Here is a 12,217-nt window from a genome sequence, read left to right as displayed (position 1 = left end):
GCCATAGAGAATGAGTTTACAGTGGTGGGAATGGATATAACTGTGGGAGCAAGTTAATGACAGGAAGCAGAAAAGTCTGGTGATGCTCTACAGCCACTCTTAAATTACCCAAATTAGGACTGAAGTATGTATCCGTTTCAGGATATGAAGAGATAATGATGCAGACAAAATGGGCTGCAGTAAGATGTTTTTAAAAGAAATAAGGGGGTTTAGTGTTTCAGTGAAAACAGTTTCAGTCCATAATTTTGTATTTAAAATTAAGCTTTATTTCCATGGCAACACTTATTAGTTTAGCCAGTTTTAACTAGGCTATGACATACAGGGAGAGAGACAGAAAACCCACGTCAATTTCCAATAAAAGCATCCAGCACAGGGGCACGGAAAAAACCATCCCAGGTAATTTGATCTTACAATTATATGCAATAGAACCTCTATTAGCAAGCCATCTGATTGGCAGAACCTAGCATCTATTAAATGGAAATAACAGATTTATGCCAGTTACACCCAGAGTGCCACCTACTGGAGAACATTTCAAAATAAAATACATTTTACATTATTACCACCTATTGTTAAGCAGCTTGTTAAAAACTTTAGCATAAGATTCCTCTTAATTTAATTGATACAGAACAGTGACTTAACCTTTACATCCCGTTCCCTCCACCATCACCACTATGTGATTTCTACCAATGAGAGGGGGAAAAAAGTGATTCATTACCAAATAAAGTGTGCTAGAACATTTATTAAATAATTATGAGAGGAAAGTTTATATTAAAGACACGAGAATAACATATATGCTAAACATATTAGTTCTCAACAAGGACTTGCATCAAAAAAATAAAATATAAAACAGTTCTTAGGAAGTCATGAGACAGATTAGACATGTTATTACTTGCCACATGGAATGCATAACTGTTCAGCATGACATCTTACTACATCTCACCACGGATGTCAGCCAGTACAGAAACAACCTCAGGGGTTTCAGCAGTGATCACAATAACATGTTCTAACTCTTCACTACGTAGCTGTCACGCTATGAGAACAATCACAGAAATATCAGTCTCAATGTATTGATTGTCATAGCTGTGAAAGTAAGCAGTGGATAAAGCCTGTGGATAAAGTGTTTAGATTTGACTAATAGTTGTGATTCCTGAGGCCGTTTCTGTGGTACACTCCTCTTCGATCTGTTGCAAGGCAATCTGGTCACTTGGAGAAGGAGGGACAGACTAAGAGAAAATGCATAGGGTCTTTCAGTTAGCATTGAGCTGCTCTTAAAAACTAAAGCAGGTTTCACAGAGTCCTCCATTTATGAATGTAACTGAGCTAAGGATCAAAATGATAAAGGAATTTTCAATGGGGGGAACTCAATCCCTCATATAACTGAGAGAGACACACACATAACATATACAGATTATACCTTACAGCAGCTTATGGAGGCGCATTAATATTTCCATTTCAGATGTAGTGGACCTTGTTCACAAACCTGTGATACATTTTGAGGGAGACTACTAAAAAAGGGGACCATAAATTGTCAAATTCAGCTTCATTCCCTTTAATTGTAGCCCCAAGATGCTCAACTTTTGATTTTAATGTATTAGTAAATGTTGAAATTAACATTAACTTAGATTAATAAATGATGTAGAAGTACTGTTCATTCTTAGTCTGTTAACTAAAGTAGTTAACGAATGTTAACTAATGAAGCCTTATTGTAAAGTGTATAATATAATACATGTGAGGGCAAGTGATCTAGAATCATTTGGATAGAATGAAGCAGTAGTTTGTAACTATTTGCAGTGTTAGCAGTGTCATTTAATCAAGGAATAGCATTCTTGACACCGATCCTAGTATGGATACTCAAAGCAACCGCTGAATTGTATACGTTTATATAATGGCATGTTGGTTGCTGCTTACCTCTGATTCTGCTGTAGCAGTTGTTACAGAAGAGCTGTCTGTGTCTGACTCTGACCTGAGCTCCGGACTCAACCCCTCTCCCAAGGTCAGTCCTGCAGCTGACACACTGCAAGATCAACAAGAAACAGTGAGTACGGATACACATCAAGATGAGAGGATAGAACCCTTTTTGTTCCCATGACTCCATGCAGAAAGTCAAAGCCTCCCAAATCAGAAATGCTAGTTATTGGGTCAGTGTGAGCAGATCCTCCACCATAGCTACATTTGAAAAGGTGATTTTTTTTTTTTGTCAAAGCTGTTGAAGCAGTGATGTAACGGTCCTGTGCTGCAGTGAAGAAACAAGCAGTTACCGGTTACCGTAAACAAAATAACCCCTGCAACCAGATACAGGAATCTAAAAGGGACAAACATCATTAGAAGGAACGCAAGAGACCAAAGATCAAAGCAAATACCTTATTTTCCGGAAAATAAATCAAACCCGACTATAAAAGTCGCACTATAATTTGTTGAGAGAATTTTATTTTTATTTTTTAATGGGTGTACGTCACATTTTATTATTACATTCAGAAATAATGTAATGTCCAAATAAATAAAACAAAGCTTTTAAAACCATTAACAACACTATAAACACATATTTTGGTTCCCCTCACTTAACAACAAATCATTACATGCGTCATTTTGGAATATAAATCTCAGCGTGTTTTAGATTACAAAAAAAATAATAATTCCGGAAAATGCGGTATAGTTATGTGTTTAGAAAAGCCGGTGTGTTCAGTGACTGGCAGGGTTCTGGTCAGGTTGTGCAGCGGTTAGCCAGAAGGAGTGTTTATTTTGTCAAGTTAATTGGCAATAAGGCAATCAGAAAACAGGCTGGACTTAACGATGTCTAAAAAATATTTAACTTGGAATTAAAACACGTTCAAATAAGAGTTCTTGAATGATTTAGTGATGCAGCATTTTCTTACATAAATCCCAGGTTTGAATCAAAGTATGAATTAGGATAGAAATCTACACCATTTCTAATTTGTTGTGCATGCTTGTAATCTGATTGCCTACAGCAAAATAGAAGAATTTATTGATGTTAGGTGGCTAATGATCTCCTGTTGCCCCAAATGCTGAAGGTTAAAAACCCAAGCTAGGTACAACAGATCCACGGAAGGGCCCGCTCGCTCTTAGTTTCAGGTGACCTCTAGTCTCACCTTGAAGCAACCAATGTGAAAGCAGAGCTCCAGGGAATCGATGACCATGGCGGCTCCCTTCCCTAGAGGCTGCTCGCACCTCGAGCACATCCGCCTGCCACTGAGCAGCCTACAGGCACCACATGCCAGTGTCAGAGTCAGTGTCAATGTCAGAAACAAGACAGCATTTGCTCTGCCCTTTCCCTGATTTGACTGCATTTAACAGAAGAGGTTGGCGGCAGAGTACTGAAAGGTTCGGAATAGCATACTACGCTGCATGTATACTGTACACATTAACACAGCATGCACAGTGTTCCATGGAATACCCAAATTGTCAAAATGCACGCTGTGTGGGATACTGCTACCAACAATGCAAGCAATACTCTCCACTTGAGCTTTCAGTGTAACAAATGGACTGGAAGCAATAATAATTTTCACATTTTACATTCTTTGACGGCATATTTATAAAACCGCAAAAGAGATTACAAATTAACAGTACAGTATTTCCAAGATAAACTAGACTACAAATGGTTGATTTAGCCTGGAACGTAGTGAGGTTTTGTAACATACAACTATTTACAAGAAATATTGTTGAACATTGCATACTCTTTCACATACTGTTTTTTGAACATTGTATGCAATACATTAGACAATGCAGAATATTTTGTACAGTACCGTTTAAATGTTTGGGGTCGGTAAGATTCGTTTTTGAAAGAAGTCTCTTATGCTCACCAAGACTGGTAATATACAGTAGAAACAATAATATTTTGAAATATTTTTTGCAGTTTAAAATGACTTTTCTATTTTAATACATTTTAAAAGTTATACATGTATTCCTGTGATGACAAAGCTGAATTTTCAGCATCATTGCTCCAGTTTTCAGTGTCACATGATCCTTCAGATCAATTATTCTAATATGCTGATTTTGTACTGAAGAAACATCTCATTATAATGTTGAACAGTTGAGCTGTTTAATATTTTAAGACACTAAGATAAGATACTTAAAATCTTTTTTTTTTTCAGGATTCGATGAATAGAAAGTTCAAAAGAAGATCATTTATTTGAAATGTATTTCTCTCATTTTTGATCAATTTATCCATCCTTGCTGAATACAAGTATTAATTATAATTTTTTTTAAATTGTACTAATCCCAAACTTTTGAACGATAGTGTACGCCACGTCATATGCTGCAATATGCAGTACACGAGTATACCATTCCGACCATAGTCACTGATTGCTAAAATACCTGGGGTTAAAGGTCAGGTAGAGTGAGATCCTTAAGGAAAAAGAGCTGTACTTAAAATTGGCTTAAAGGTGTTTAAACTGAATATGCATTTTATGTAAAGCAATGCTTTGGTTGCTTTGACTAGTTCATACCTGCCACTCTGCTGAGAGTTTGAATAGGACTCAGGGACCGAGGGCTCAGGCGTAGTTGTGATTGGTTGAGTGTGAAAGTTGGAGGCTGACAAGGAGCTCTGTTTAAGACCAGTAGAGAAGATCGCTGAGCCAGGGCCCAAGCTGCTGCGTCCTCTACTGTAAGAGCCGGTGCTTCCCAGAACAGAATGGGGTCTGTTTGTGATGCCTGAAGTGTAGGACTGCCTGGACCAGGAGCTGGTCGAGTGGAGGTTCTCCAGCGATTCATATCTGGGAAGAGATTGAGATGTTAAAGACAGACTGGAAATGATGCATTCCCTGTTGACAAAAATTACACTATTATTCAAAAGTTTGGGATCAGTAAGATTTTTTTTTTTTTTTATGTTTTGGAAGGAAGTCTCTTATGCTCAGTTGCTCAACAAGACAGCATATTTTATCAAAATACAGTAAAAACTAGTGGTCGACCAATATAGTTTTTCTTATTGGTTTTTCTAATTGGCCGATGTGTTAGAAGCGTTTACGGTCTTTGTTTAACAGTCATATTTAATACGTTATTAGATAGAACAGTTAAAAAAAAGTAAACGGTATGCAAAAAAGTATAGCGTTTACTTTTATATTATTAGTATAGGCAAACACTATTATACTTACTCATTCACTGTTAGCATTCAGCAAATATGCATTTATATAATTTAAACAAATCTCTGAATATCTAATAAACATTTAATTTCACAAACCTTAACTTTTCTGAGGTGCGCATTTGTAGCCTGCATAAACGTGTTACTCTGTGCGTGACGTTCGGTCCGTGTGAATTAAATGCAGACAGGAGAGTTCAGCTTCACTGGAGACGCACGATTAACAAACTTTAAACCCTTGATTTAAAAATATGCAGTGCTATATCCAATTTAATTTTGACTGTGTGCTGTATGTAAAATTAGTGTTACCTTGTTTTAATTTGACAAAATATAACTTACCAGATTACTGAGTCCCATTACAGTTTACTTCCTTTTTATTCATTTTAAACAATTACTTTCTTTGAGAAAAATACTGTAACAGGATTGAAGAATCAAGAAGTTGCCATCTAAAGTATAAGCATATTTTGAAGATTTTAAAATATTTATTTCAAATGTATTAAATACTAATTAAAAAAAAATGATATATATGCAATCAAAAAAAACAATATCGGTCGACCACTAGTAAAAACAGTAATATTGTGAAATATTATTATAATTTAAAAGAACCGTTTTCTATTTTAAAATATTTTGACTATTAACATAATAAAAAAAAAGTTCCTGCGATGGCAAAGCTCAATTTTCAGTGCGTCCCACTTTTCAAACATTTAAACAGTAGTACAAGCTGACAAAGAGAATCTGTGCTAAACAGTATAAATGGAAAATGTTTATTCAGTTTATTCATTGGGACCTCTTGATTGACGATCCCGCAGTGATGGACTCTTTGTTGATGCTGGCATTTCGCTGACGGATCCAACTGCCGTCTGTGAGGAGCTGCGTTTTCTTCCTCATCTCCTCCAGGATCTGCAGACGTTCCTTTTCTGCCTGTGACAGCTGTCCCTTCTTTTTACCGCTCCCTGCAGCTAATGAAGGGACAAGCCAGAGAAGAGGAGCATTGTATAATATTGTATAACTCACAACTCGCATAAGAATAATCAAAATGAAAACTAATCAGACCTTTAGCATCTTGTTTGTGAAGGCTTTCAAGTGCAGGGGTAGATTTGGACTTTGTCCTAGGCAAAATAAGCATATGAAAAAAAAGGGAGAAAAAAAAAAAATAAGAGTGGAAAAAAACACATGACCACTGCAAGCCTAACTTCAAATGTGAAGTGTGCTATTTTTGCATCACCAACAATAAATGCCTGCAAAATATCTGGCAATGAGGACAGAACTGAATGTGATGAGAAAGATAGGGCAATGTGAAACATTACTAAATGGAATTGTAATCAGAATTAACATTTCTTAACAGAATTGTTAAAATTATCTTGCTTACATTTCTCATGGAAAATAAAACTCTGAATTACTGATAACTTTCTCTTCCCATTAAAGTGAGAAAGTATTTTAATAATGGAAAAAAATACACACGTTCCCTTTAAGACAGTGGAAAATCTTTCAGTACAGAAAAAAGTGCTGCCAGATTTACTACATCACATCTTTCCTTATGCCACAAAAGCCATTAAAAGAAGCAAATAGCCACAAAAGCAAACTGACCTGTCGGAAACTGTAAGCTTGGCAAACCCATAGGACTCCTCTGAGCTGAAGCAGGACAGAGCAGAAGCAGCACATAGATAGACATGCAAGAAATGACCAAAGCAACAGCAACATGAACATGCAACTCCACACTGCACTCAATACAAGAATATTTCACTACTACTTTGAAATTGACAATACATATTAATTATGGCTGTCAATATAACATGGTAATTTAGTGTGATCTATTAAAAAAAAAAAACTAATGCTAAAATAATAATAACAATAATAAAACTAACTAATGCTATTAATTTTGCCTTGTTAAAAACGTGCTCATAGCTGAAAAACACAGCTGGATTCAACATCTGCTAAAAAAACGTCCGAAAAATATGTCCTGTGTGAACGGGCCTACTTCCTCAGACTGGCTGGCAAACTCAAATGGATTCCTGTGGACTGTCCCGGCGCCAGTGATATGTTCAATGATATGGAAATAAAACAAACAGTGAGTTCTGTTGAATACTATATATTAAGACTTCTTTGCTACAATGATGTTATGTCTTTATAACATTTTTATTGAATGTCTTTAATTAAATTACTGAATCATCTTCATTTTGTGGGCTTGTCTTTTGAAATTATATGCATTAATGCTTTGCCAGACTTGCCTAATATTTAGGGAAATGCAAAATCCTAATATGTTATCGGCATGAACAACATAAAACTACTACAACTTATTTTTGACCTTGTGCTTGGCATATTTCTTACCACTGACTCTTTGTGGTTGAATCGCACTCCACTTCTGTCTTAAGTGGCTGGTGTCCAGCTGCTATTTGCACAGCGGCCTGTCTGTTCTGTTCTGCTCCCTCCTTCTCTGCAATCTGACTGGATGCCACTGAAGTGGTAGCAATGGGAGGTGGAATATGAGCGGTAGTATTTCCATTGGACAGCACAGCAAGGCATTTCTGCTCCTATTACCGGCAGAAAGTAAATAATAACAGTGTTCACTATTCACCATTTTATAATGACTGCAGAGTATTGCAGAGCAACGGAATGCAAACACTTTATACAATGTTACTACAATCCTCTGACCTCAGGACCACCGTGCCCCTCTCCATAAAATTCCTCCTGAGCTCTTCTCCACTCCTCCTCTAACTTCTCCTGATCACGTCGATACTTTTCCTGAAACCAGCGCAGACAACATTTTTTCAATGTAACGGTTTATTACAAATAATTGTATCAGCAAAACAAATTCCCTCCATCAGTGTATGTGTATATATTCAAAATTGCGTTACTGGCATGACTGTAAATATTGCCAAAGCTTGGAATACATATAATAATAATAATAATAATAATAATAATAATAATAATAATTATTAAGAAAATAATAGAAGAAAATATAACTTAACTTATATTTAAAGGCACACTATACAGTTTCCGTTTTTCTCAAACAGCCACCCCTAGAGTCGCTGTGGAGTATTTGTATTTAAAGGTGAACTAAGTAACTTTTTTACCTTAACCGAACAGTTTCGGAGTCATTGGAATAGTTATATGACTTTTTTCCGGGTTGAATGGTGGTCGTCTCGCACCCCCCAAGCGCCTGTGAGCCGAAAAACCACCCTTGCAACTTTGAGCCGGCGGGCCGCCGGGCGCAGCGTCAGGAAGTATCGCGTGATATCAGGTCTCGCGATGTAACGAATTGCTTTACGGCAAAAAAATCTGCTAAAATTGTGTCATTATTGCGCTCCCTCACGCTGTTCGAACCCGAATGAAGAAGACGTTTTAAAGAATGTCCCATCTGCTTTGATGTCGTTGATCTACTAGCCTCTGGTATCTGAGTCGCCAACGAGTTTTTCGACAGTGTTGTCAAATATTCCGAAGCTGTAGGGGGAGCTCTATAAAGAAACCCGCGAGCAAAAAGCGAGAATACAGCGAAGAAATTCCCGAAACTGCATAGCCCTGCTTTAACGTTACTGTCGTAAATACCACTCGCGCAGAGCCGTCTCTGCACTCTTCCGACCGTGCTTTCTTCGTCGACTCTGCCGTGATTCACGTCTGAAATGTGTGCTAGTGTCTTCCATAGAGGCTGCTTCATATGTTGTTAATGTATGTGACGTCGTGCTGTAAAGCAAGTCGTGATTCTCGCGAGATTTGTCGGGGCGCCACCTCTCTAACTTGCAATGCTGGTTTGCTATCGGGATGATTCGCCCTACTATGAGTTCGTTTACCATCGGAATGATTTCGAAGCTGTTATATTAAGGTACAAATCTTGCATAGAGTGCCTTTAAATAAACAGTGTAACAAATTAGAACATGTGAACATTTGATACCACAGTGTTTTAATATGTACACACACACACACACACACACACTACTGAGGGTCACTGTGGTGGACAGTAGGGAAACACACTGAGGTCAGACACACACATTCACCTGCTGTCTCTCAGGCTGTGACACATCCACACGTATCTAGCAGCCAGTGCTGCTGTCTGTCCTTCTCCTAATATTATCTTTATCTGTTCTATTTCAGTCATGGCTGTAAAGTTCTTTATTAAGTTAGTGAATTTGTTTAAGTAGAGGTCTCTGATTGAACTGTATTTATGACAGTGAAGGAGGAAGTGTGTCTCTGTTTCGATATCTCCTGTCCTACAGTTAACACACCCTTTGCTCTCTGGGTAACCAGCTCTTTCTGTGTCTGCCGGTCTCGATGGCTCTAGACTGTGTTCACTGAGCCTGTGCTTGCTCAGGATCCGTCTCTGCTTTGTGTCTCTCACACTCAGGAGATATTCTTCCAATTCATCATTTGATTTCAGAGTTCGACAGAATTGTAATTTACTTAGCGATTTAGTTTGTGTTGTGTTCCAGTGTGTGTCCTAATGTTCCAGATATGTATTTTTAGACTGTTCGATAATTTGGTTTATTTTGATGTTTGTGTGAGAAGCAGTGCTGGTCTGAGAATGGTTAGTGTTAGTAGAGTTAGTCAGGTTAGTGAGTCTCAGAACCAGCTGACTGAGGGGACTTTTTTCAGGGTTCAGTTCTTGGGTTTGTAATGCTTAAAATGTAGCGATAATGTGGGACTTGATTTTAGATGAATCCAAAATTTGAGGGACTTTTTTGCAGATTATCAATCAATGGGAATTGGCCTAATTCTGCCCTACATGCATTATTGGGTTTTTCCTTTGTAGTTTTAGAATGACTTTGCAGAATTCTGTGTGTAAGGCTTCTGTCCCATCTAGTGTAGCTCTGATCACTGAGTGGACCCCAAACCTCACTTCCATACAGCACAATGGGCTGAATTACACTATCAAAGATTTTACACCAGATTGGAATTGGTAATTCAATATTTCACATACATATATATACACACACACACACACACACACACACACACACATACATATATATAAACATACACACACATATAAACATACACACTTTTTTAAACTTCATTCTTAATAAACAAATTGCTATTTTAACTATACTAACTAAAACTTAAACAAAAATATATGAAATTAATCATTACTTCATGTCACCATAAAAACAAAATCTATTCTGAAACATCTCGCATTCAAGATCTGGTTATGGTTAAGAAAGAAGTGTGATTTGGTGGTACCTGCAGGAGGCGCTCTTGTTCCATCTGCCATTTCTCCTGCCGCCGCCTCTCCTCCTCATGATCCCAGGACCAGCGAGAGGAGGTGGAACTGATGGAGGGAACCTGGAGCTGATGCCAGAGAGTAACAATATGAATAAATTAACCAAAAAGTCAAATTTAGACAGTATCAGCATACTAATAAATCAGGATCAGGCTTTAATATTGATAAAAACTAAATGTGAATGACAGTAGTGACTCACATCAGAGATGGCAGACTCCGAGCCACCTAGTAAAAGAGGTGGAAACAAAGATTATCCGTTTAAATAGCATAACAGATCCCACACATAGCCATGAGTTTCCCAAGCCTGTAACCCGTTGATTCATGCTGCTCAGTGATTCTGACACACACACACACCCCGCTCATATGACAAAACTGTAACCAAAGCCACCACGGTCGAGCGAGCGCACAACAAATTCACACTCACATGCTGGTACGCAGGCTTTAAACAACACGCAAGACAGAAGTAAACAATGAATGTGCAAAAAACAATGTCTTTAGAATTGTCTCTGTTCAATAACAGTGAATTGCAGAGGAATCTGATTGGTTGGAAAACTAAATTATTAGAGACTAACTAACACAAGGTTTTCTTTGTAAACTGTTCTGCAATAAGACAGGAATCACGCACAACCAATTACAGACAGACAGAAACAGAAATAAAGAAACAACAGTCTTCATATTTCAGTTATTACAGTGTATCGCATGCACATTGAAAGCACACCATCTTTATTTACCACAGAGATAGACCCAGGAGCTGACAGTGGCACCTGATGGACAGAGCATTAGCTTTTAGAAAAATGGAAAGCATAAGAAATCCATGGAGCGATTTCAGATCTTTATGCTCAGACCTAGAGCTTAACTAATAAAAGCTTTTGGTACACACAGTAGTTAGAAAAGAATGTGTAAAAAAAAAATAATATTAACATAACTGGGTGACAGATGTAACCGTATGTACTAAATGCTTTAGTTAGTCAGGCCCTTAGAATGCAGAATAAGCAAACCCATCTGTTTTTAAGTGAATTCAGACATTAATATTCAACAGAACAGACCGCACCAATACACTCCATTAAGAGTGTGCTTGATCACAATCAGTCACAGCATAATTAAATGAATAAGCTGCAGTGATCAATTAGCCATAAAGCATTAAACTGCTACAGCCTGAGCGAATGCGGTTACCTTTCTGCATGAAAAATTCTAACTTTCTTCTATGAATTTTCAAAGCTATGTTCTCATAGTCTACAACACAGGTGGGGACAAAACAGTGCAAAGAAATTTGATTATCCACATCTCTTGGTCTCTTTTTTAAAAAAATAACGTGGAAATTGTTAGGTTCAGCTCTGAACAAGGACAAAGATTAGATTGCTAAACTGGTATTAAAGCACCCACCTTTGTTTCTTAGAGCAACTGGATTGTCCTGGATTCGTCCATTCACCGTTTTAGATAGTACTTTCTGAAACATGTGAAGTAAAAAAAAGAAGTAAATAAATACATAAAAAGAATTATGATTAAATTAGAAAGTACACTACCATTAAACAGTTTGAGGTCAGTAAGATTTTTAACATGTTTTTCAGGTCTCTTATGCACACCAAAGTTGCATTTATTAATAATAATAATAATAATAATAAAAACAGTAATGTTAAATACTATAATCATTTAAAATAACTTTTCTATTTTAATATGATTTAAAATGTAATTTCTTTATGTAATTTACATAATTTAGTGATTTCAAAGCTGAATATTCAGCAGCCATTAACAGTCTTCAGTGTCACATGATTCTTCAGAATTCATGACGGAAATTTAGGGGCTGTTTACACGACACCGTTTTCAACTAAAAACTTAAAGTTATGCGTTTTGGCCGTCTATTTACACGACAACGGCGTTTTGGGTGTCTGAAAACGCAAACTTTTGAAAACGAA

At 37.1% G+C, this 12,217-nt stretch overlaps 1 protein-coding gene across 5 annotated transcripts in view; it reads right to left on the bottom strand.

The window, feature by feature from the left end:
* Positions 1-251: 251 nt before the first annotated feature.
* lmo7b (LIM domain 7b) overlaps positions 252-12,217 on the bottom strand; it is a 48,189-nt gene continuing 36,223 nt past the window's right edge. For 3 of the 5 annotated variants that reach the window (XM_079852402.1, XM_079852398.1, XM_079852400.1), the window contains 12 exons: positions 11,688-11,751; positions 10,504-10,529; positions 10,265-10,372; positions 7,745-7,834; positions 7,421-7,623; positions 6,680-6,724; positions 6,146-6,201; positions 5,880-6,051; positions 4,464-4,730; positions 3,108-3,216; positions 1,909-2,014; positions 253-1,223 (listed from right to left, as the gene is read on the bottom strand). In XM_079852402.1, the coding sequence (XP_079708528.1) occupies positions 1,201-1,223; positions 1,909-2,014; positions 3,108-3,216; positions 4,464-4,730; positions 5,880-6,051; positions 6,146-6,201; positions 6,680-6,724; positions 7,421-7,623; positions 7,745-7,834; positions 10,265-10,372; positions 10,504-10,529; positions 11,688-11,751 (1,269 nt within the window). In that variant the 3' untranslated portion in view covers positions 253-1,200. Of the gene's footprint in view, positions 1,224-1,908; positions 2,015-3,107; positions 3,217-4,463; positions 4,731-5,879; positions 6,052-6,145; positions 6,202-6,679; positions 6,725-7,420; positions 7,624-7,744; positions 7,835-10,264; positions 10,373-10,503; positions 10,530-11,687; positions 11,752-12,217 lie in introns of all 5 variants that reach the window. The other 2 variants (XM_079852399.1, XM_079852401.1) reach the window with 1 other exon arrangement.

Source organism: Squalius cephalus (assembly GCF_949319135.1).
Source record: "Squalius cephalus genome assembly, chromosome: 2".
Classification (NCBI taxonomy): Eukaryota; Metazoa; Chordata; class Actinopteri; order Cypriniformes; family Leuciscidae; genus Squalius; species Squalius cephalus.
This window is presented reverse-complemented; position numbering and strand designations above follow the sequence as displayed.